The 26,587-nt window shown below is 36.9% G+C and overlaps 1 protein-coding gene across 6 annotated transcripts in view; it reads left to right on the top strand.

Annotated features, from left to right (window-relative positions):
* Positions 1 to 26,587, top strand: part of ST18 (ST18, C2H2C-type zinc finger) — a 169,304-nt gene that overhangs the window by 102,332 nt on the left and 40,385 nt on the right. For all 6 annotated transcript variants that reach the window (XM_017727446.1, XM_017727448.1, XM_017727445.1 and 3 more), the window contains 5 exons: positions 836 to 866; positions 16,258 to 16,448; positions 20,717 to 21,511; positions 24,247 to 24,381; positions 26,072 to 26,162. In XM_017727446.1, coding sequence (XP_017582935.1) covers positions 836 to 866; positions 16,258 to 16,448; positions 20,717 to 21,511; positions 24,247 to 24,381; positions 26,072 to 26,162 — 1,243 coding nt within the window. The remainder of the gene's footprint in view (positions 1 to 835; positions 867 to 16,257; positions 16,449 to 20,716; positions 21,512 to 24,246; positions 24,382 to 26,071; positions 26,163 to 26,587) is intronic.

Genomic DNA, 26,587 nt, shown 5'->3' with positions numbered 1-26,587 from the left:
ACCACACATTGACCGCAGATAAGGGGACGAACACAGACAAACCTTTCTAAAAACCATAGTCATTGTCATATCAAAACTTAGATGCAACCCTCAGTTCTCTGAAATTAATATAAAATTCATATGTATTTCAAAAGTACCAAGCAGAGAACTTGAAAAGAAACTGAATAGGAAATATTTACAGGTCAGCATTAGGGCATGTCTTCTCTGTTGGTCAGGACTGTGAGTTAAAACAGTTTGGCTGGAATAGCAAATTTTAATTGTAATCAATAGGGGTTTCATACCCTTTCACTCAAAAGGCCAATAACACAATTGTAAAACTTACGGATTTTTTTCTCCATGTTTTTATACATGTGCACACACTCTTATAGCAATTAATATATCAAGAAAATTTTCCCAGAAGTAGAAACAACAAAAGTTGCCTCTGCAATATGAGTAATCCCTAGAGACACCTGTTGGCCTTGTCAAAATGCTGTATACTCTTGTGTGGGCAGGAATTTGTAAACACCAGCCTTTGCAATTCCCAAACTGATTTTAAATTCTCAAAAACAACAGTAAAAACAAGGGTCTTTGCTTTTACTTTTATTTTTTATTTTTATTTTGCTTATTGTTCCACTGAACGTCATACTCTAGGTTTCATGCATCCTAAAATAACTGTGAGAATTGCACATTCGTTTAGCATTTGTCACTAGTAGCTACAATCCTGTGGTTAGCATGAAATAACCACCTGTGTTTTGATAGCCACTCCTCTGTCATTACAAATAGGCAGGTGCAAGGTTGCAGAAAGAACAAGTCTGGAAGTGTAAACTAATTAATTCTTTCCTGCTTTTATTAACAGTTCAAGTGGACTCTATAGCTCAAGAGCTCAGGTAAGAACTCACATTGTTTATTTTTTCAGTTTTATTTTCTTATTATACTGAGAAATTTGTACCACTGCTACTGCTATAAAATAAAGAATCAAGCAAATGTATTTTGTAAAGCTTTAGTACAGATCTGAAAAAGGATAATTTATGCAGATTCACTTTTTAGATATACCAAAAATTAAAGCAAAATTTTAGCAATAATTATGCAAGCATAATCAAAAGTAACATGAAGTGGGCAGGATTCTGGTATGTTGTCTTTATCTTCAGCCAGTGTCAGGGCACACCACAAAATAATTTCCGGTGAATCTTCAGATATTCAGTCTTCATTTTCCTGTAATATGTGTTATAGTATTTCAATGTCTGAACATTCTAGGAGATATTAATATATTTTACTGGATGGTTTTTATAAAACTGATCTGTATAGTACTGTAAATTCTAAATGCACTAATGGCTCATTCTTCCTTAAGTATTTGTTGAGGTTTCATAGTTTATGGAAGTAGCAGGGAGTATTTCTCAAACTTGCATAAAGAATGTCAGTCCATTCAAAACCACAAACTATGCAATGATATTTCAGACTGCAAATGTTCAAGTAAAACTTCAACATAACTACTTCGATCTACCTGTGTGTGCACCAAATCCTAATAATTGCTCCAAAAACTTTGATTAAGCTCTGGAAAGACTGGCAGATTATTCAGTACCCATGTACAAGAAAAAAATATTTACAGATAGCTGAAAATTCCTAAAGTTATTAATCAGAATTAAAATTCACTACAGCTTCAGTGTAAATACTGAAAACATTTTTGCAGAAAGATCTTTAGAGTTTTTGTAAATTAACTTATTTTCCATACACTCACTCTTCATCACATGTTACTGAGCTGCTTGCTTAATCACAGCAGGCATCCAAAATACGTGCTTGTGGGTTCATCCATCTAGGGAACAGAAACATCATCATGTGATTTATTTGATCAACCGAAATGCCCCCATCTCTTAAAATAGGACATGAAATATTTACAGGAAGTTATTTGCAGTGAAGACATACAATATTTTAAGGTTTTGTTTTATAATAAAAGTGAGGAAATTATAAGCTTCTTATAGCTATTCCATGAACAGAAGTGTAGGCTAACTTTTCGGATAAATTATTCATGGTGAGTCACTCATTCAGCTCTACTGTGAATCTAATTTTTCTGTATGGCTTCAGTTTCCTGAGATTTAGTGCTTCTCCTTTTTTCCTCTGTGCATCGCTAATTTATGCACCAGAAGGATGCATTAATCCGAAGAGGCAGCCATCCAAAAATGGGGATGGTCCATGTGTTCCTAAGAGAAAAATGTTTGAAAAATAGAGGATGTGCAAGTTTCTGCAACATCAGGAAAGCTGTGATTTATGTATTATCAATTGCTATAGCTTTTCCCGAGCAACTTTATCTTTCCCTGTGAAATACATGCTGTCTTAGGAACTACTGTGTAGCAGATCACTCTGTCAGAGATGTGGACTACCTCCATAAGGAAACACACATTGGTTTAAAACAGTGAGCTAAACAGCACAGAAAGGTATTAGCCAGCCCTTAACTTGGTATTTGTAGTTTCTGCTGTACCAAGTTCCATATTGGGTATCTCCACAGTCAAGTGACTTTACTGACCTACAAGTCAGGTGATCAATATATGAATCTACTTGTCCATGAAAAAGTAGAGGGAGAGGGGCAGGGACTGCTTTTTGGAAACGCAGCCATCAGACTGCATTCCTGTTAGTCACACCCATACTACTGTGGGAAAACTTTTGAATTCCTCAAGAATTAAAGACTGAAGTAGTCTATTGTGTTCCCTGGATATAGATATTGGAACCATTGTATTTTCTGACCAAGGTTCTAAATGCTGTGTTGGCTGAGAAATTTAAATCCATGCTTAATTAATTTTCCCTTTTCCCCTGGCTTATCCTATCTGACAAAGCACTTTTGCACTCCTTATTGAGTTTCTGTTATGAAGTGCCTTGGGATACTTTTACATGAAAGACACTACATAAGCTTACATGCTCATTTTGTATTATTATTAATTTCATAACATTGATTGGTTCTAGAGCATTTGTTAGCCTTTTCTTATTCTGCAACTTGTGTTTCACGAAAGTAGAGAATAAAATAAATGAGAAGCAAAACAAAGAGTTTCAATCACCAATTAGATACAATGAAGCATGAAAATTTCTCTCTTCTAAATTTCAGGCGTTGAAATCTTGCTTAATAGAATTCAATGCCAAAAAATCTCTTGATTTCAAGAAAGCCAAGATTTCACTGAGAAAACTGCCTAATGTTGTTATCATCCATCTTCTCCTGAAAAATAGGACCACCTTTCTACATAAAAAGTATAGTTTCAGAAAAATATTATCTTAAGGGAAAAGCTGGGTTTTAGATTTTTTTTTTTGCTTCGTAAAATAACTAAAAATTCTCTTGCACTGCACTGGCTTTTCAGACTTTCTTCCAGGTATACACAACTATTAATGTGTCAAACTTGCACTTATTTCATGTAACTATATGTCCTGAGGAATCCCAACTTTCAGTATAATATAAATAATTTTCTTTATACATGAATACTATCAACATTTCTGTGTTATTAGTAAAAATTTATTAAGGTTGTTTTAACTTTATCTACTGTATGTGCTGTAGTGTTGAAGCGTAGTACACTAAACTCAATAAGTCCTTCAAAACAAAACTGTTTCTCCTTGAAGTCTTAGTGATTTACTTATTAACAACATGGTTTAATTTTTTATTTAGGAATGTAGTGCTGTGGTGTTTTCATTGGTAGCTAAACTATCTTAAGAAAAGATGAGTCTTTTTGTCACAAGCTAAACGTAGCAAAGAACAGTGTGTAGTAGAAGCAAGTGCTGAAGGCAGGAGATTTCTGTCACATACATTCAAGTTTGAATCTGACACCTTTTGGGCATAGAAGCTGTGTTGTATCCATCTTCTGTAAGAAGCAGAATGAAGAGGTCTTCTCTTAGGCAATTTTGTCATGGACCACTGAAAGGATCAGGACCTTCAGCTGTGTTCAGGATTAGGATGGAAACCAAAGGAAAGTGAGGAATATTGGAGTGATGCATTCTCATTACTGTGCTTTATTTAACAGATGGGATACAGTACAATGAACCATCTGTAGGTTATGGAGTGGCATCTGGGTCAGACCAAGGAAGAGCAAATTGGATTGATCAAAGCACAGGGTGGCAAAAGCATAGATCAATTTGGCCAAATCCATATCTGAATAGAAAGGGTACCTTTCTGAGTTAGATACAGGTGAAACCAAGTGTTTTGGGCTTCTGTCACTGATGATTAGTATAGAGTCCATAAGGTGTTTCAAATCATGGAGAACAGCATTGCCCTTTGGTGGGAATAGTTACACTTCCCCTTAGTTTCTGCAGTGTTGCATCACTTCTTCAAAAGTAAGGAAAATTACTTTTTTATCTGGAACTCTTGTTCCAGGTGTTGTGAGACATTTTAGGTATTCAGAGTTGAACTGTTCAGTGTGAATGTACAGAGTTATGAGTATATTGAATACTTTAGCAGAGAGAGGAGTAAGAGAGCAGAGCTCTCTGGATGTCTCCTTGCTAGAAGGAGTAACCAGACAATTCACACTTTTGCTGCTGTTGATTAGGAGGGTGAGAAACCAGCAAAGCAACTCTGCAAGCAATGGAACTGAAGTATTTCAGAAAGTCTGTGTTACTAAAATGTATTCCCTAACTTTACCAGTAGTGTTTTAAGAGGTACATCAATATACTCTTGTATACAAGCATATGACAACATACTAAAAGCATTTAAGTAACTGAAGTAGTTATTCCTTATTCTACATTGCTGAATATTTTGCTGGTTTCCTTTAAGAACTACTAAATTGCATGTATGCAATTACAATTGAATTCTGTTTCAGACGGTAATAGAATGAAGGTAGAGAGTTTGGTAGATAGAAGATAATTTGGCTCCTTGGGAAAAGTTCATGGCATGAAAGAAAAGCACTGTGCATGCCTAGCTGCATTTAGGAAGGAATGATTGGCAACTCTTTTTCTGAACTTCATAAACTAAGCATATTTTTAAGGAGTAGTATGGCAGATGACTGGAGAAAGAGGTGAAAGTGATACTTAGATGATGGAAGAAGTGAGCACATGAAGCAAAATCACACAAAAAGACACCAAGGTGTTCCTCAGTAAGAACTGAGATTATGGTTGATTTGCGTAGCTATCACCTTCACAGTACTGTTATCCCATAGCACTGCTTAGAAATGAGACAGAGACAGAGAAAGCTGTTTGTTCCTGGCCTGCATCTGGAAAAACTGTCAGGTTTGTCCTTTGGGCTTGGCTTCTGTTTCCACAGGAGTTGGTCAGAGACTGATTTTCTGGAAACTGCTGTGGAAAAGCACATTTGACATAATCCTGAATAAGCACATTTGGAACAGAAACTGAGGTGGACTCTTGCATTTCCTGGTGTCTCATCTGTCTCCCACTGGCAGAGAGTGTGGGACCCTCGCAGTCCTTAATGCGCTTTGCTGAAACAAATTGTATCTCTGAATTCAACAGACTTAGTAGTAAATGCTAAATGAAGATGGTCAATAGTTACAGCTACTGCCAGACATGTCTGAGCTTCAAAAAAAGCCCTCTTTTGCAATTGAAGATTGGATGTTGACAGCATACACTTCCAGCTCTCCTCCCCAGTGCTCCCCATGATGGTAACTGGCTGGGGCAGAGCTTTGCCACCTTGGCATTTAAATATTTGTCCATGACATATTGGATTAAACATTTCACCTGAGTCAAAGACCTGGATTATGCTGTTTCTATTGATAACTGATCTTCAATTCAACAGTGGGCATTAATCTTAAGAGTAGCGATTCCCAAGATCTGTTAAAAGAATAAGTTAAGGGTATGTACTGCTTGCTCCTCAGCTTGGAAGAGGAACTTCCTCCCTGCCCTAGCCATCGTAGAAATTGAAATGGTTATGGGGCGCTGAAAATATTAACCTCTGTCTCTTACTCCATGATTTCTGGTACAAGCAAGTCTATTATGAATCACGCTTTCTTAAATGCCCATTAAATCTTGTTCATTTACTATTCTTTTCTGACAACATTGTTAGGTTCTTAAGGAACTTTATCTGGTGTGCTAGACCTTACTCTCCTCAAAGAATCTGTTGAAATCTATGTTTTACACTAAGGAAAAATGGTTTTGTAGTTGATGTTTGATAGCAAACACTGAACAATGAAACATAAAGAAACACTGAACAATCACTATGTGGTGCCATTTGCTGTAAGGCAAAGGTAAGTATATAGTCACAGTATATTGTCAGAGTCCTAATAGTGACAAAGAATAGCGTTGGAACTCTCCTACCCTTATTATTAAATCCTGTATGTCAACTGTTCTCATAACTAAAAAAACCAAGCATTAATGAAAATTGTAATGGCAATCAAGTTTATAGTCTGTCATGTCTATGTTCCTCCCTTGTTTCCTCCTTCGTCTCCCAGTCCCCCTCTAATTAGCCATCAAACTGTGAAATCTACAGTGCTGTCATTCCTCCTCTCCCTTCACTCTGCCTCTCCATCTCACTTCATTTCGTCCTTTCCTTTCACTAGAGTTTGGATGAGTTCATGGACCTCATCAACCTTTTGATTTTTTTACAGTACCAGGTGCTTCCATAGTTCAGAACCAAGTTGTTCTTTCAATACTGTTAAGCCAGTAACCAAGACAACTGTAAACAACAAACAAACAGAAAGAAATTCAAAATTCAAACATTTTCTGCTTCAAGTTTTCTCACAGAATTCATGTGAGCGGGTTGAGCCTTGCATAAAATGTTCGGAACTTGTGTATAGAGAAGATCAGATAATTTTTTTACTTTTATTAAAATGTCACTCTTTGAGTCCAAGGTAATAAGATAATAAGAACCTCCACTCAGTTTCAATAAATGATAACATGGTTCTGAGTGACCACAAGTAATGACTTTTAACATTTTGCAGGTAACCTTGGGGTTTACAGATCCTTGACTTAAATATTCAGAGAACTGTTCTGAATAACCACTAAGATGGTTGAAAGACGAACTGTATCTCATAATTCTTTTGAGACAACTGTGGTTGGAGATGTTTATTATGATTAATAATTTGCTTAATTCCTGTACATGTTCAGACCTTTTGATCTATGTACTGTGACCTCTACCTTCTCTTCCTGTATTTATTTAGAACTTTTAGAGACTGCGTTTCATGTTCAGATTTCTATTTTAGCTTGCTTTAGTAGATGCTTTATGTGCATTTGCTTTATAGGTGACTTTTATAGCTCTGTTTAACAACAACTACATTAGATATATTTCTAGCATATTATAGGGCTCTTTTGATGTATACTATGTTCATTTATAGCCAAAAGCCACAGTCTCAGTCTCTTTTCTCTTCGTTATTATATTTGATTGTGGTTTTACAATTTTTTTACTTAAAGCCTCCATTTACTATTAAAAAGGGTAATTATAATTTAGTTTCAATGTATGTTTTTCTGTAAGAGTTTTTTATAATATATGTCAAATCCACATCACTTTGCTGCAGCTGCTAGATAGATATAGCTATTTTCAGTTTTTTTCTACCTGAGAGCTGGTTGTATCTTAGAATACTCCCTGCCTTGAACTAAAATTTTTATGTTATTTAATATATTACATGAGTCACTGTCTTCCCCATCACAACTTCTGTGCTTATCAGCACATAATAAATGTTATCCTCCCAAACCTGCACAGAAATTTAGGGTTGCATATGCCTTCGTGCCTTCTGCTGCCTGACAGAATGCATCAGAACATTACAGCCCCAAATGTTTGTTTCCTCTTATGGCAGATCTTTTCCCTGTTGATGACCGCAAGCCATATAGTGATGGAAACGCCAACCCGTAACTTCTGCCTCATATATATCAATCATGAGCTAAATATTATGGCTAGCTGAATTGCTGCCTCTGACTGATGTCAAGGGTGGATTCAGCCAAGCAAAAGTGAGCAGAAACAGACTGTGTACAGCCTGGAGATAGCAAGGAAAAGGGAAGAATGCAGCCATGGGACCTCCTGCTACATTAAAGGGAGGTACTGGCTCCTGACAATGAGTTGCTTACAGCCTGTTGGCAAAAAACCCACAAAGTTTATCTTATCTTCTTTACATCTTCTTTAACCAGAGTGTAGTTACCAATATGCTTTTTATTTAAACACTTACTGGTGCTAGAAGACTGACCACTCATGTGCAAGGCTTTCTGGAGTCAAAGGTTGTATGGATGATCTGTAGATTTGCCTTGAAAACTTAATCCATTCTAAGCCAAATTCTTGGCCTGGGTCCCACTGGAATTTATTGACCTACTGAACCTGGACAGATTGAGTGAGTAAACAAAAAAGAGGCTAGGGAGGCTGGATTTGGCCCAGATCTTGGCCATTCATTCATATTACTGAGTTTAAGAACTTCTTGAGCTCCACAGAATAAAAGATAAGTTTTCTCTAAACTGGCTTTTACTAAAAATAACTTACCTGTTAGAAAAGGGACCGACCATGCAACTTTAACCATGTAGAGTTCTTGATTTATGAGTTATGGAATGACTCTCTGAAGAAGTCATTAATTTCATTGACATAGCATTTCAATTTGAGTGTTTGTATGTAATAATTTTAATATTATCTGAATATCCTTATGATCCAACAAGCTCGTTAACTGAAAACAAGAAAGTCAGAGAAGTTAAATCTCTGTTGTCCTCTTCTGAGTTGCCTTTGCTTTGTGGAGAATCCTGACGAAATAATAAAACAGAGTTTAATAAAAAATAAAAATATATTTTAAAAGAAAAATAAAAAGCCATTTCATGAGTTTATTGCAGCCCAAAATTGTTGTCCACAGAGGCATGAGCTTGAGGCATGTGTAAATTTAACCATACCTGCATGTCTTTTCCTATGTTACTGCTGACTTACCATTGCCTCACTCTTTTTACGTGCTTCTTTGCATTTGCTCAATCATTTCACAGTCCAGTTGTTCTTTTTGGTCAGGTGGCCTGTAACATTCAGTTTACTGCTTGAAACACCTCCAAGCTCAGTACCTAATGACTCAACACCATTACCCATTTCTCCCCAGCCTCTTCTTATGGGGTCTAATAAATCCTCTTTTACCAACAAGGTACATGACAGTTCCTTTGCTTTTCTTATATGTCTTTTTCAAATAAAATATATATTTTAATATCTTGCTCCAGCCAGCCAGCTTTCAGTTATGATACCATATTTTCTCCACATTATTGTCTGTACAGTTCTGTTCCTTTTTTTCCTGGCTAACCCTTCCAATTGTGTATATAGAAGACATTTAATACCCCCAAGTTACTGATCTTGTTTTGCTCTGTTTTAGTGTTCATAAATATAAATTTCCCTTTTATCTTTTTCCCATCTATATCTCATGTCCATTCCTTTCATCTTGGTCCAGCCCTGGACTGAACTTCTCACAACTCTGGCATTTTAGAAAAAAGAGCATTGCACATGTATGGCAATAAACTTCTGTAGATGTAGAAGGTCCTACAGATAGGTAGAGTGGTTGCTACAGGACACAGGAACAGCCTCTGTTCCTTTCACAGATACAATTTGTAAGCCAAGTGTGTGTGAGTTACAAAGAGATGGCATGACTATTTTAGTGCTGTGTGTGCTGTTTAAAAATGAGAATCAGTCAGATTTTCTTTAATTATCATTGGAGTAAGTCCTCCAAGTCCTAAGCTTCATTGCAACCAATTCTCTCTGTCCAAATGAAGAGCAAATTTTTCCAACACATTTTATTGGTTTATATTCTTACCATTTTAATGCTCTAAAATGTTGATGGAAGAAAATTCTTTTTACCTGATGAATTCTTTCACAAATGTATTTTTGAGGAATTTCCAGCTGGAATTGTTTTCCAGATTTTTTTCATCTCCCAGTCTGAATGTAAAATACAACACCCTTAGTCATGGAGTCCAAATGTTATAAATTATCTAAAATAATCCTATAGCTTGGTTAATTCTATAAAATAGAAGACACCATTAATGCCAGTAACTGGCTCCAGATGAGCAATTAGGGCAAATACATTTTAACTTCTTGTCAGTAATGAGAACTCAGTGGTCCTTTCCAGGACTAGCATTCAACATTTCATCTGTAAAATCTCATATCAGAGTTAATAAATGTCCTTCTTTAATATTTTCACATAAAGCCATAATTTTTTATTTGCATATTTCAAAAATTGTAAAAATTATTTAAAATAGCTAGAAAGAAAACTCTTGTTTTCTGATTTAACTTGGTCTTAGACTGCTAATGAATTTTAGCCCAACCTTGAAGGCAATTTTCTCAGCAGCCAGTCACAGTGTTACCTCTTGAAGTTCTTCAGGTAGTGTTACTACCTGTACCTCACAAATCAAACAGTTGTTTCTGGGCATGTGCAATTTTCCATCACCTGACAGTTCACAAATTTTACTTTTACTTATTTTAAGTAGGTAGAATGGTGATTTCTTTTATCTCTTGCTCCAGCATGTTCCAGTATTCAGGGATAAATTCATGGACGTACAAAACCTCTGTAAGCACAGTTTCATATCCCGTTGAGTACAAAGATGTTTGGAATTGGAAAATTCATTTCAGGATGGAACATCAGAATACAGTGCCATAGAAATCCTAACATAATGAATTAACATGTTTATTAATCCATACAGCAGACAAAATAGGAGGTATTGAAAAACAGATCCTTCTGAGATTGAGAGTTGAAGGGTACACAAATGGGTTGAAGTCATTACAGCCATTTCTTTAACTGACATTCTCACTAATGAAAAGCACCTCATCAAGTATCTTTCTTAAAAATTATAAAAGGCATGGGTCAAGAAATCCTTATTTATTACACAAGTAGTTCTTTATGTGCTGTGAGAGAATTTGCTTCGTTTTGAATCCAGCAAGTATATGGATTTTAGAGTGGAACAGAGGAAGCAGAATTGCTGTTTGGCTGTCATTTTTTCCAACTGTATATAAGCCTCGTAAATTTTGTATTCTAGTACCCATTTTTGCTTTCTTTCTTTTAGAAAAAATTCAAGTATACATATATATAATATGATATATATTTATATATAAATATATATATATCTTTATATATAAATATAATATATACATATGCATAATCGGTGACTAATCTATGTGGCCTAAAGTCACTTCTATTGCATTTTCTGAATCTAGGAGTTGGTTTTGCATACAGTTAGATTTTGTGAACATGTTCATGTTCAGTAAGTGATTTCATGGCATTGAAAACACCACCCTAGACCCTGGCTGTGAAAAAATTCTTGCAGACCTGACTGATGCTGTGGATTTTCAGACTTTCTGTGGAGACTCCAACTTCTTGAGACTGTAAAAGCCATCTTTCTATTTGTTATCCCTTTTAGAGCAACCTGAGCTGACAATGCTATCACTCTCACTGAGCTACAAAATTTACATACACTCTTTACAAACAATGAGAGTTAATTAAGAAAGTGGAACATAAATCTGTTTTAACCTGATGAAAAACCACTGAGTCATAGTAACACTCCACCTTCCTTCCCAACCTCTGCTGTCCATCTGAAGTTACTGTAACTAGCAACACCCATTTTGGTTTTCAGTTGCAGTGATGAGACTACCAGCACTCTTTTTTGAACTCTGACATTCCATCTCCTTTCATGAACCTCTGGCATTCATGGTTGATGTAAATTATATCAGCAATGGAATCTGAACTGGTGTGTGATCCATCCTAGGAGCAGATCATCCCCTTTCTGTGTCTAGTGCTAGTAAATTCTCCTGATCATCACCTGTTTGTGAGGAACTCAAAATTCTACTGTGATTCTAGGTGATCAGATTTTTTTCACAGCTGTAGCCTAAACCCTAGGGAGCCATTGTGCTAGAGAATTACACAGAATCCAGCTCATCTATGGTTAAAGAACAAACTGATATAAAAGAGAGACTAAGATGGAGAGATGTTCAAAATTTATCTTCCCCTAAGATAACTTTTGATTCTTAAAATTCTTAGAAAAAAGCCCAACTATGACAAGCACTTCTATGTTACTGCTTCATCTTTGAGTGGTAAGTGTCCCTGAATTTTCAAATACCAACTCTTACCTCCTGTAACGAAAATGTAGTATTTGACTACATTGTCTTAGGGCATCTGAAAGTTTGGGGAAAAAAATCCTGATGAAGGTCTAAAGCATCTGGCAATATCTTTAACCAAAATATGATTAAGGAGTAGTCAGACTGATTTTCTCCTTGTAAATACTAGTGTGAAGTTAAATGTTTTTGCACATCAGAAATGCTTTTGCACATCAAAAGATGATGTCTCCTTTAATTGTAATTCAATAGTTCGGCAAAGAGTCAAAACCCAATTCATTTTAATGATTTAAAAAAAATTTCTCCACAACTAAAATGGTTCACTAAGTTTTCTTGCACAAACTCACATAAGGTGTAGGATCCTTACATAGCAGTAGAAAAGAAATGCAAGTGCCTTGATATTCAAAGGCACTTATTTTCTCTCTAAAATCTAAGAAGTGTACATGAGATGTGGTGTGTTCTGCTCTCATTATTTTACATGGCATCCATTACAGGCATTATTAAACACCAGTTTTCAGACTGAATGTACCCCTAGTTTTACCCACTATGGCAATTCTTTGCTCTGTTTTCATGCTTTGCCAATCTGCAGGCTCCTGTGAATAAGCAAAAATCCCCAGAGGTCTAGAAGTCTTGCCAGCAGATTAACTACAACAAATCCTTGCTGGCTACAAAGCGGTTAAAGGTTGGGTTGAAGGCTTGACAAACACATCACTTAGAGGAACAAATTATAAAAAAAAAAAAAAAAGCAAAACAACAAACCAAACCAAACCAAACAAACCAAAAACCCCCAAAACAAAAACATGACCATTTTTTAAGAAAAGCTTTATGTGTTTGGGACTGCTTAAAACCTATTTCTTTCTTCTGAGACATTGCTTTGTGGTGAGGGTCCAATGCAAAGTACTGCCTGTATATTACCAGTGTCTGCAAGACATGATCTGAAAAGAAATAAAAGAAAGAAAAAGAAAAAAAAAAATTCCCCAAATATTTATTTAGGTATAAAATATCTATGAAAGATTTCTCTTGGGTTTTTTTTCAGTATATGCAGCCAGGTCCTAAGTGTCTTAGATTTTCACCTCTTGACTCACACTATGATAATTGACTCAAGACTGCTTTTGGTAATTGAATCATTAACTAAAAAAAAATATATAATAAAAACTTTGCTTATTTTAGATAGTACAGACATGATTTGTTATCCATAAAATTTAAGCACAGTTAAATTGGGAAAAAAAAACCCCGATTGTGTATTGGCTTTGGGCTCAAAACAAAAAGAGCTTCTCCAGTTTTATGAGCCTCAGATTACCAAATAACCTTGACAGCTGAATCAGTGTTCCATGACAACAAGCAGGCCATTGATAAATAGCAACAAAACTATTAGATGTTGAATTTAAGAGATGAGTAATAGAGAAGCTAAATTATAGGTTTACCACTTGACAAAGTACAGCTTGACAAATCTGTGATAACCTACATGTGTGTCTGTGTATGAATGTGCACAAGGAAAAGAGAGAAATAGAAACTTTTAAAGACAAAGCTGAAATCGGCATGACATGAATATTATAAAGGCATAAACATATTATTTTCATAGTATTAAAATTCCTGTTTTCCATCATCAGATCCTTAAAAAATCATGTGTAAGTACTTTAAAAAGCTGCCACTTGTGAATTTTTTTCTGGTTTTATTTAAATATTTCATTTTAAGCACTGTAAGGTAGAAAAGGCAAGGAATTTCTGATATGTGATAGAAATTTAAACTGGTTCCTTCAAACTAATAGATTCTAATTTAAGCTCAAACCCAGCAGTTTAAAGGGCCACCAGCGAAAGCAAGAGCTGAAAATCTCTTCCTGGTGTTTGAACTTCCTAGGAAATAAGTGACAACTATGTTTGTCAACGTTCTGTAATCAGAATGGTGTCAGAAATGATTTTACTAGAAGTTGAATCTCATATATTCACTTCTTTTAAAACGATGGGACCTTTAGAGGAAACCTGGTCTTGATCACAGTCTGCTGACATCTGGGTTTGATTCTCTTTTCCAGTTGTGGTGAAAAACCCAATATGTTGAATAAGTGTTATTCCAGTCCACAGTGTGGGACCTGTTACATTATGTTGCTAGAAAAAGATTGTAGTCAGTGAGCAAGAATACAGTAATGAATTTACCAGATTACCAAGTTTTCCTTTAACTTGAGGTTAGTCAAATCTCAGGAACAGTCAGATAATTATAGGATTAAGGCTGAAGAACTAGATGAAATTCTGTGACCTGTGTTGCACAGGAGGGCATATTAGATTATCCAATTGGATCTTCTGTTCCAAAAAATCTATTAATTATTCTGGCATAAAAAACAGCTGTAGTTTTGTTAAAGGGGAATTAAACACTGGAAATTCATCATATCCTAAACATTTTCACAGCATTAACTGGAGGGTAACTTGACAAATAAAAGAAATATCAGAAAAACAAACCTAGTGAAGGTTTTGGTTGATAAAAACAATAGTGTATGAAGAGATTTCAAAGTTTTGTCATTTATTTAATTTTCCTGGAACAACATCACTAGTATGAAATGCCACCCACAAATATGAACTAAATAACTGTATTTTCTTAGAAACAAATGATGCATATTTTTTGACACTACATCCATCTCTGGTATCTGTTATATGGGCATTATTTCCAGTGGTACACAGATACTACTGTGATTCTGACCTTTATTATGATATTCATGTTATCCTCCATTCATAAACAGAGAAATAACACAGAAGCCATATTTTATTCAACTACAGCATGTGCTTACCATCCCATATTCCTAGATTCTAGATGCCCATAGCATTTTAGCCTTCTGATGATCAAGAATATCCAATGTTTGAGATGTATATGATGGAATTTTAACATTCCCCCTAAAATGCAGATCGCTGTATTTCCATGTCCTTTATGTTTGCAAAGAGGGATTGCCAAAAAGGTGCTTAGCCAAAAACATTTTTGTTTTTTTTTTTAAACAAAAAAGCTCAAGTTAGTCATATGCTTTCATCCAAAACAATCAGAACCTGAGCCAATTTAGTGCACATAAGATACCTTGGAAGGATTAATTTATGCTGTTGAGCTTGTAATATGTGTAACCAATAGGAGTTCTCATCATACATGGCTTTTTTTTTTTTGCAAATCTTGAAGCTAAGTCAGTGAGCCAAATGCAAAATCCAACACCTAAGGGCATCGTGTAGATTTGTAATGCTCCCTGGGGGTACCTAAGGTTGAGAAACCATTGAGTGGATTACACAGATCCATATATGTAGTTTTTTTCATCTCTGACAGATATAATATGAGCACTATTATTCATACTACAAAAATTTCTTAGTATACTGTGTGTGAGAAGAGAATAAAGTCATGTCAAATCACTTACACGAAAAATTATTAAGAAAAGAGGATTGAAGGTTCCAGCCTCTTTAGGGATGTGTCTTATGTTGTAACACCTACATGACATACAGATTCCCGTGGTGACAAAGGCTTGGCTAAATAATTGGAGAACCAAAGACTATTCACATGAACATATGGATCTATTAGGAGCTAAAAGAAGTATATTAAACCTCCTAAAGATCTTCCTCTCTAAAATCCTGCCATTCCCACTCCTGTCAGTCATCTGACAGTTAGACATCTGAACTGGGTAAGACCTTTCCCAGGGATCAGCTCCCCCTTTTATCACATAAATATAGTTTTAAGTGACATGAATAGCTCTTTGCAGAAGCCTTTTTCATACTCTGAACAAAGACCTGAGTAGAGCTTAAACCAGGTCTTTATGGCTGGAGTAAATTAAATGAAACCAGTGGTCAGGATTAGTATTGAAAGAGGGACCTGTGTTGCAAAAAGTTATCAACGTACAGTGTGTTCTCACAGGTTTTATGCTGTTGAACTCAAGGTGTCTAATTGGATATTCATACTGATGTAAAGGTAATGGACCAAATGCTCAGAATTTTGTAATTCAACTGATGGTATAATTTTCTCTTTAGCTGTTTTTCTGGATTGTCAACACAGGCTACAATTTTGTTCATCCTTTCCTTAACTCCACTTAAGGCTGTTGGGTTATGGTTTTGTCTTACTCCTCATCCCCTTTCCCCAAAAAGATTTTGGCAGCAGTGAAAAGAAACAGGATTTGCCTGTGGCCTGGACTTTCAGTACCTGGGCTAAAGTTAAATATCTCTAGACACAATTTGCTGAAACTACAAGTGATTTAATATTTTTTCAGTCCTCACTTTTATACTTAGAATTAAACTATAAGGTGGTGCTATTTTTAAAACAACTTGCCCCTCACTTCTCCCATGTTTTTCTCTGTCCCTGGCAACTGATCGTTGCAGTGCCTACAAATGCTCCATGGCTAAGAAGAGAAAAGCCGAAGATCAGATATCAGGCATTCATGTCAACAAAAGGAAGTCCCTGTTAATGAAACCCCGCCACTACAGCCCCAGCTTGGAATGCAAAGAGGAACATGAAGACAGGACGGAGTTACAGGAAGATATCAGCGTCCTCGAAAGCAGCTCAACTCCAGGTAGTTGCTTGAACTCCATTTGAACTTGAATTCCACAGGAAGGGAGATAAGAGACAGTATTTTGACACAGGATACAAGACACGTTTGACTTCTAAGAGAGTTGGAATGGTGCCTTTCTGTCCAGTTTTAACCATCATACTTCCATTTATTTTGTACAATAACTTCTCCTGAGGTCTAGTAAGTGCTTTGTAGGTCACACAGAGACAACTACTGCACCAGGTCAGATATGGAGAAGCATCTGCTTCTCCACTACCTCTGTCAAAGAACAAGGTTAAGCCCACCACTGACAAGAAAACATTTATGAAGAGCAGATTTTCACTGGAATATATAGAGCTCTTAGGAGGAAAAAAAAATGCTTAGCAAAACATTGTTGACTTGAACATTTAGCAAAGCAATTTCATGCGTGTGACTGCTGTGTGTGTTCTGTTTAACACGATTATTAGACTCAGCACTTTTATACTTGTTATTCCAACACTGCTAAGCCAAACATATCCAACAATTTATGGCAGCTTCTACAATGTGTGTACTGGAAAATATGGATGAGGATGGGGGCACAGAAAGATATAGCTATAGCATGTATTGATTACTCTTCCTAATATATTTTTATATATATTCAAGTGGAACAAAAAGTCTCAAACCAAATTGTTTTTCACATATTTGTTTAAGAAGTCCTGCCAAGATAGTTAATCAGACAAGTGAGGAGATATCAGTGGAAAATATCAGGAAGACGTTAGGAGTCACCTGTACATAGCAATCTTAAAATAAAAGGAATGTGATCTGGGATTGGGAAATTAGTAATCATAGATAATATGTAAGCAGAATGAACTTAAATGTCACTCAGTTGCTGGTTGCTATGGAATTAAAAGATAATTTATTTTCCACTTAGTTTCTTCTTATCAAATGTTTTTGAAGGACAGGGTGGTAGATAATCTCACCTAGGGTCCCTTTACCACAAAAGACTGGACCAGATGGTCTTTCAAGGACCCTTCCAGCCTAGGCTGTCCTGTGATTTTATAATGAACTGAGATTAGTAATTCATGTATTTATCCAGTCTAAATTGAACTCCCTCAAAACAAAACAAACCCCCCAAATTTATACATATGATTACTATAGAGCACACAGAAGAGGAAGCAGAATGTCTTTCAGATTAAAGAGTCAAATCCTGATTCTACCAAAATCAGTGGCATTTCTTTAACAGCGGTTTTCAGTCAGCTGTTGCTCGCAAATCTTCTAAGAGCAGATTTTTCCAAAGGTCTGCATCCCATTGCTGTGAAAGCCTAGAAGGTAGATCCATCTTCAAACAGAACATTAATTAACAAGGTGATACAAAATGTCTCTGTGTTTTTGGGTGATATTGTTAAGAAAAATTCATCAAGAAGAAAGTCCCATGGCTCTCAGTGCCTCTTGAGGCTGCAGGGAGTATTTCTATCTCCTAACACCAGAAGGGAATTTGCTGGAGTAAGAGCTCCTGTATGGTTGTTGTCTTGGGGATTTGTTATTGTTTGTTTGGAATTTTTTTTTTTTAGATATTTGGATTTTAGCTAAATTTTTTGTGTTGATTCAGCCTGGTTCCTGACCATCCAGAGTTGCCCTCAGGAACGTCTTTTTCTTCCCCTTTTTCTGTCCTCTGCACATCTTGAAGAACTCTATGAAGAGAAGATACTATGATGGGTGTAAAGGTAGATTCTGTGCCATATACAGACAAACCTAAGTTGTTTAACTGGTTCCTTTTTAAAAAAAGGACAAGTGGTGGGCCAGATCTTTTGATGAAAAAGTGGGGAAACCGTGCCCTTCAGTCAAAACAAAAAATCCCACGTGATTTTGAAAAGATTTATCTGATACCAGTATGATATCTTCCAACCTGCTTGTGTCAGTGATAATAAAACCTACATATTTTGCATTAATTTTACCAGCTACAGAACAAATTTCAGCAAAAGCATACAGTAGTTCTGGCTATGTAGGTTTACTTGTGATTTCTTAGAGTAATATTGCTCACTTTATTATGTTCTCATGATTCTTGTCAGTTGAGCAGTTAATGATTCAGTTCATGGACTGATGCAACTGTAAACTAAGCTGAGTTTTGATTATTTCAAAAGTAAATTTACAGCCTGTAGAAGTAAAAAGCAAAGCTGGGACAGCTGGACCATTAATACTGATTCGACAACAAATTTTTAAACATTGCTTTTAGAAATTGTTGATTATTTAAGGAACAAAAATTTTTTAATCATGAATTTATATTATTTTTCATCTTTCACACAGAAAAATAACTGAAAAGACGTTTTACCATTGTAACATTTTGCCTGGTTTGCTTTCTTTTGATGGGCGGGAGATTTCTTTTAAACTAGATCTTGTTACTTTTTGAAATGACCCACTGATGGGATTCTGTTATTTTCCAAATGGCAGAAGAGCAAACAATGAAAACCCATTTGACTAAAGTTGGTTACAGAGCCAAATCATCATTCTTACTTGCTGAGATGTGAAAAGATGGCAGACTTTATTCAGATTACTGCAATGTGTGTGGTACTAGACCAGCTGCTAAAAAGTTACACGAAGGTTTACAGACACTTCTTTAAATACAACTTTATGCACACAGTGCACAAGGCCACCTCTCCCTGTATGAGTCCAATTTTCTGAAGAAGAATAAGAATTAATCAATATTTTCTTTTAACATATAACAAACAGTTGAACCAAACAATTATGTAAACTGGAAATGACCCAAAATGCTAACAGTTTGGCAGCAGTAAAGTGAAATGCATTGTGGTGCACATGTGCATTTTTGTCCCCCTTTTCCCCTCCACAATAATCTGCACTTAATAGGAATATTTTAAACTATGTAGCTAAGCAACAGAGGTAATTGTTGCTTTCTAGAGCTTTTGTTAGGCACTCTAACGCAGCCCAAATATGCATAATTAGGTATAATGTCTATAAATCATTATTGTACACATGTGGGTAGTTAAGTGGATTGAGAGAATAGTTCAATGAATTGGACATATTCACTGAAAATGCTTTTTATTTGTTTTCTGTAGTTCATAATACTTTAAAATTATCATAACCCTTTACACTTTCTCTTAATAGCTCGCTGTGTTATTGAGAGAAACTTCATTTGCATTTTAGGCTATGCTTAATTTATTATTTAAACCTGGAGTTCTTCTGATTTAGGAAAGGAAAGACACATCTTATGGAATACTCTGTGCTTGTTTATTCATCCTCCTTTCTAGGAAGTAAAATGTTAAATTTTTCAGTTTATGTTGAATAGATCCCAACAAAAGAATGTACCCTATAATCAGCATTATTGAAGGGGCTAGTGTTGTGACTAAATTCTTCCCTTCATCCAAAAATGCTTTTAGTTACTATGGCAATATTTACTTGATCCTGGCAAAACCAGTGTTGATTTTAGAGAGATAATTACCAGAAAGGAAGATGATGGAGATGTATTTTTGAGTGTCCTTGTCAGAGGAAATGTTTATAAAAAATTAAATGAGATACAAAAGGCATATTGTCTTCCACACTGACAACCTCTCCTACATGCAGCCTTTATTACCTGCTGGCTGCTGCTTTTCTTCTGAAGAAAGATGTTTATAAAGACAGGATGCACTTCAGTGGTGTCTTTAACAAGTCCTTTATGAGTCGGTACATAACAACCATTTCTGTTTGCCTGTGCGTGACCTGATCTATCACTTAATGTGGCAATTTCAGTGGTGACCAGGAGCTTGCCCTTTGTGAAGCATTGAGGATTTTTCCATCAAGGTCTTTCATGGGATCCAGGGTGACTAGGAAAGTAATTAGGGTTCATTTTGAGAAAATATTTGGGAATCTTAGATGAAATAAAAGTGAATATAGATCAGAGGAATTTTAAAATGTGTTTTTGTTCTTGTGTGTGTATATATATATATGTATATATACATATTATATAGATTATATGTATATATGTAGTATAGATGTATGGCACATTATATTTACATAAGTGTATATGACTGTGTGTGCATATGTGTGTGTGTTCTAAGATAATATATGTTTTCACTATCAGTGAGAAATGGGGATATAATTTTTTCTCATAGAGTGCTGGAATGATAACATAAAGTAGATATAATCTTAGAAGGGCTTTTCATCCTGCTACGAGCAGTCATTTCAAACACATCCTTGGTGTGAATTCAATCATTTCAGAGTACCAGAGTACAGTAACTGGTAAGTAAATATCTTCATATCACTTCTACAAGATACAAAAATAGTTATTCATATGTATTTCTCTTACCTTTTTTCTCATACAGAGGAGAGTACTCCAAAATCATCCGAGGAAATCCCTCATTTGGGTGGGCAAGAGAATTCCAGTCAAAGAAAAGACAACTACTCCAGCTATCAAGATGCCATGGCCAAATCTTTGATGAACGTAGGAAAAGTAGCAAAAGATGCACCCAGTCAAAAAGTGGCAGAAAATCTAAATGATAGTGGCATTCAATCCTTAAAAACAGAAAGTGATGACACTGGTGAATGTTACCTGATTAACTCAGCTGAAGGAAAGGAAAAGACTGCTATTTCTGACCCAAAATACTGTTCATCTGAGGAAAATGAAAGTAACTCTGAAATTATGGACGAGTGGGATAGCTCTTCAAATTTCTCGGAAGAAACTAGTGTAAAGCCCCATGTAACTCAGAAGTATATTGCAGAGTGTAATCAGCCCAGCATCCTGGAAGTCCCAGAAATTAAGAAGGAAGAGGTCGAATATGGTCCTTGTGAAACAGTCTGTGACTCAGAAACAGAGCTGAGGGCACCCCAGGAGCCTCACCCCGATCCTTTCGAGAAGAGAATTCAGACTCTCTTCCCTGAAAGTGAAGAAGATGACAACGAGTGCCTGTCAGAAACCACAGATGTGTCAGTTGAGCTGGACAAAACAAAAGGGAACTTGAGTTTGCTAGAGCAAGCAATCGCTCTGCAGGCAGAGCAAGGGCATGTGTTTCACAGCACCTACAAGGAACTGGATAGGTTTCTTCTGGAGCATCTAGCAGGGGAAAGGAGACAAACCAAAGTTATTGACATTGGTGGGAGACAGATATTTAGCAGCAAACGTAAGGAAGTATTTTTGGCTCTTCTTGATGGCTTAAACATTTGTCCTGTGACTGATAGAGGATTCTGAGCTGGGTTTTATGGCAACAGTAAAGAATCTGGAATTTAGCTGGTAATTTTGTTAATTATGTACCTTCACACTAGTGCCTCACGTCTAACCAGGTTAAATGCTAGGTACTTGGCTTCCAGCCAAACTGCGATGTGAAATGATCAGTGATGGCTACTGAAAGGGCTGTGTAGCTGGCACTGACAGTTGCTCTCCTCCTTTTCCTCCTCTCTGCTTCCTCCTCTGTAGGGCGCTAATAGAAACCTCCAAAATTTCAGCAGACAAAAGACAAGGCATTAAAACAGTGCTCAAGGTCAAGTTCAGGGTGAAAAATTGGCCTCTCCCAAGGATACTATTCTTAATCCATGTGTTTTCTGAGGTCAGTCTACTTCACATGTCAACATTACGTTTTGCTACAGCCAGCACTTCCGAGCCAGGAAAGCACAAGCTCTTCTGCCTAATTCGCCATCAGCAGAAATACCAGTCAGTTCCAAAATCTTTATTGTTCCTGATGGTTTATGGTATCCTCCATACACGTAGGAACATCACTCAATTTTCAGCACTTAATCAGGCTTCTAGAAGTGGAGATTTAAGAAATTTGGGTTTGATTTATAAACTGGGCTGTCTTGTATGAAACTCTTCAATTGAGGATAATTATAGAACATCAAGAGATGTCATTTTTTAAGCACACTCCCTTCCGTAGTAAGTAACAATACATTCATCTGTCCTTTGACTTTTCCTTTTGGCTTTCCAAACATCCCGAGGTCATCCTAGCATTGATGCAATTTCTACTTTTGATAAATGATTTACTTTGGTATCTCTAATGTAACTTTAGAGTAGGCCTGTGGACATTGCAAATATTACAGTAATTTACTTATCTGAAGCATTTAGTGTGAAAGAGAACTGACAGGCATTTTTAGGAGTTGCAACTACAAAATATTTCCTGCAGTATTTGGGAAGAAAATGCATACATCTCATTTTTGTGTCTCAAGTAGTGTTTTCATTTGCATGTCTTAAGCTGTGCATGCAAGGTATTAATGTACCTTTTTATTGAACTACGTGAACATTTATTTGCTCAGACGACTTTGGCATATGCAGGAACTTTACAGATATCCTTTCCTACCCTGAGAGCTTCTGTGTTCACCAGGCTCACATTGGTGTCAATGTGACTTTCTCACAGCACACATAGGAAAGAGCACTGATGTAAGAATGGCAGAATCTGTCCCTTCCCTATTTACCTCATATTATAATTAGCTGTGGTTTCCAGGTGAGTTCAGAGGCAACACTCATGGAGAAACACACCAGGCTTTGTTCAGGTTGTATAAACACTGTAGTCAATGTTGTATTGGACACATAATTTTTCCACTTTATATAATTAACTGGGGTTTTTTTCTAAAAAATCTACTATCAAATCCATCAGCTCTTAATTTTCATTCTTGGATGCTAGATCAGAAAAAAATCTATTTAATGATAAACTTTTTCAATTACCGGAGGAAACACTAAATCATATTTCAGGGTCCCTCTTTATTTTCTGTTCACTATTGCAGCACTTTCCATTTGCAGTGATTCTAAAAAGCATGTGGTCTCCTGATGATTCTGAGTCTATTTTTTCCTCCCCTACTTATTTATTTTATTTTTTTAACCTAAAAACTTGCTAGAAGTTTAACCCTCAACTGTCTCTGGTGATTCTGTCCCTAAGAACGTCCTACCTCATAGTCCAGAAAAATGAGCTTGAAGGAGGCAGCTCCCTGTGCTGGCTGCAGCTGTTTCCTCCCTCAGCACCAAATGCTGTTGGCAGCCAATCACAGATGGAGCTAAAACCATCCTCAGCAATTTATGCGGCCACTTCCTCCAGATTTCTCACAAGAGAATTTCTGGACCAGAAATCATTCATTTCTCGCCCAGACTTTTGATCCTGCATTGGAAATCAAATAAAGGTTTTCTGACCAGTGTTTCTTACACAATTCTAGGTGCTTGAAACAGAAATTGGTAATGCACTGTGGCCATTACAGAGCGGTAGCTGTGGGGCTGGGCTGAGACCTTGCCTTTGAAAGGGTATCGGCTGCTCCATGTTTTCAGTGTCTTTGTGGGCTGCTCCACAAAGCAGCATTGCCATGTGTACCAGAGGGAGCTGCTTGCCTTGCCTCTCAAATGTAAAGTGGCATGTATTCATTTTCCTAACAAAGAACCTACAGCCTAGAGATCTGTGATATTTAAGGAATGGCTTCTGGTTGAAATGCTTTTTGTTTGTTTGTTTATTTGTTTCACACCTCAGCTTTTATTTGGTTGTCCCAGTTTCCTGGAGTCTGACATTAACAGAGCAAAAGATTGTTTCTGCTTTTTTTATTTATTCCTTTATAGATCTTGCTGTTGGCTCATGCTGCCAGTTTTCTGGCTTATTGGATTGTGGCTTCTGTCCTGTTTGAGGGTCTGAATGGAATAAATGACACTGCAATCCTAAAGCGATATAGTTTAGCACATAAATGGCATATTGGGAGGGGGGGGATCATTGTTTAAAGGACACAGTGTGAAAACCTGAAGCAATGTTTCTGTTGCATACATCTCTGTTAAAACTTCGCACAGGAATTAAATCTGAAGTATAAAATAGAGAATATCAGGCTGCTAAGATCACTCAGCTGAGTGCAGACAGGGGCTAAACCCAAACAAAATCCTTATCTGATTTCTCTGCAGATTCACCCAGGCCTGAAAAGAGAGAAACCAAATGCCCCATCCCAGGATGTGATGGCACAGGGCATGTGACTGGGCTGTACCCTCACCACCGCAGTCTCTCAGGCTGTCCACATAAAGTTAGAGTGCCACTAGAAAGTGAGTATCATCACTCTGCTGTCCAGAATAACAACTGGATCTGTCTCAGTATTGTGGGTAGTGTGTGCTTAAGCTGGAGAAGAATCCCCTTTTTTCTGTGTGAGATTGCAGAATGAGACTGGGAAAGAAGCCATCACACCTTCTTTGCCCTCCAGCTCATAGTCACAGTCCTACTTCCCACACTTGTGCAGCTCAAGTGCTCCTCAGCAGCATCATTACAAACAGCAGCAGGCTCCTCAGGTAGCCTGGGAAGAACAAGATCAGACAACCTGTCCCCACACTGCCAGCAGACCTGCATGCTGTAGTCCCATGAATCTTCAAGACGTTGCTTGCTCACACCTTTGCTGAGGCACAGACATCAGCTGCTTGTTTTGGAGCCATGGCCTCATTTGCCGCAATCGCACATGGAGGCTGCTGGTATTGATTGCCAACAGCTGAGAGGCCTGGGCATGCTTATGCCAAGATGTTTCCAGTGTCCCCCTTGCTGCTGAGCTCAAAAAGGTTATTTCCATCAGTACATCCCAGTGCTGGTCCACAGCAGGTCCCTCTCTTGCGACAGTATCACACTAACCCTTTTAAGACCAGTCTAGCCTGAATTTCCCTGCTTATTTCTAACTGTGCTGCTCTGACTACTTTGGCTTTTTGTGTATGTAATCCTGCAACATGATGCAATGAACTGCTGTATAATAAGCCAAAACTTAATGCGAAACTATCCGCTTAAACAACCTAGTTAGTCAGATTGTTCTTTGTGGTGGTATGCATAACAACAAATTAAAAGGATATTTGCACTTTACCAAAATCCTCTTCCTAACTGTAGCTATCCCTTTTTTTAAATCTGGTACTAAACTGTATTTATGGAAACATCTGCTGAATTAAGCAGGCTGCATTTGGAAGGCCTTAGCAACATTAACTTCCTAAAAAGTTAAAATTAACAAGTCCTTGTTAATTATCACACTTCCAATTAGATGTGCTCTGTCCTGATGGGGAAAAAAAAAAACCAGAGAATTTGGTTCCTTGCAGAACAAACCCGTGGACTGAACAGTCAGCTTTTGTGAAACACTGTGCCCCAAAGATGTATACTGTTTAACATGGACATACCTGTCAGTCTTAGCAAAGGTGATCCACATCCAAGGGCATAAGAAATGTACAGGCAAGAGGTGGTAATCACTACCAAGAGTGTAAGCTGCTGCTTGGAACCATGACCGATTGGCCCAAGGGAGTTTCAGCACAGCTCAAATGACCAGAAGGTGTAACAGTTCAAAGGGACATACTCAAAACATCTGACAAAATGTATAAACAGCCTTCCTGTACTTGAGAGCTTTCCTTCCCTGGGACAGACAAGGACTGCAGCTCCACAGAACATGGACTGTGTGGCCCAGGGCTCCTCTATCAACTACCTTTTCCAGTGTTAGTGATGTATAAAGGGCTTCATGATTTAACATCTTTGTTGACTTCCACTTATGTTCTCTTAAAGTCCCTAGAAACAATTTTGTACATGTGAGAAGCCACATCACAGTAATATAGAAATAAGCTGGTTTATGCTGGAGGCACCATGGTCACTGTGTTGACCTCTTCTTCTGTGATAAAAATGAGAAAGAATTAAGAATCGGAATTCAAAGGTTTATTTTTTTTAAGATGTGTGTTTTTAATTGATACACTTATTACCAACTTTTTTTTAATTTCTGTTTAGTTCTTGCCATGCATGAAAATGTTTTAAAGTGCCCCACCCCTGGATGCACTGGAAGAGGACATGTCAACAGCAATCGCAACACACACCGAAGGTAGATCAGAAAAATTCCTGTCCACTTAAAACCTTACATGTACTCGGGAGTAAATTGATAGGCACATCTTGGAATTAGATGCTATGTACTACACTGAAGAGTGTCTATGAACTGCAAGGGCAGCCTGTATTATTTATAACCAAATAATTGTGTTTAATTCTGTTATATAAAAAATGGCTGCTGGATTGAGGATGGCAAATTCCACTAGTATTTTCATAGATGAGATTTAAAGCTACAATTTCATCATGGTCCTCATATTGTAAAATCATCATGTACAAGGGGAAGGAATGAAAAAATGCATTATTATTGCTACCACTGGAAAACCCAGTGGAAACCAAAACCCATTCTTACTGCACCACTACATGTTAGTCCTTGACAGGAACTTCCAATCAAGGCACATTCCCTTTTAGCAAAACAGATAATTT

Source organism: Corvus brachyrhynchos, unplaced genomic scaffold (assembly GCF_000691975.1).
Source record: "Corvus brachyrhynchos isolate BGI_N302 unplaced genomic scaffold, ASM69197v1 scaffold60, whole genome shotgun sequence".
Lineage (NCBI taxonomy): Eukaryota > Metazoa > Chordata > Aves > Passeriformes > Corvidae > Corvus > Corvus brachyrhynchos.
The sequence above is the reverse complement of the archived record's forward strand: the minus strand, read 5'-3'. Positions and strand labels throughout refer to the sequence as shown.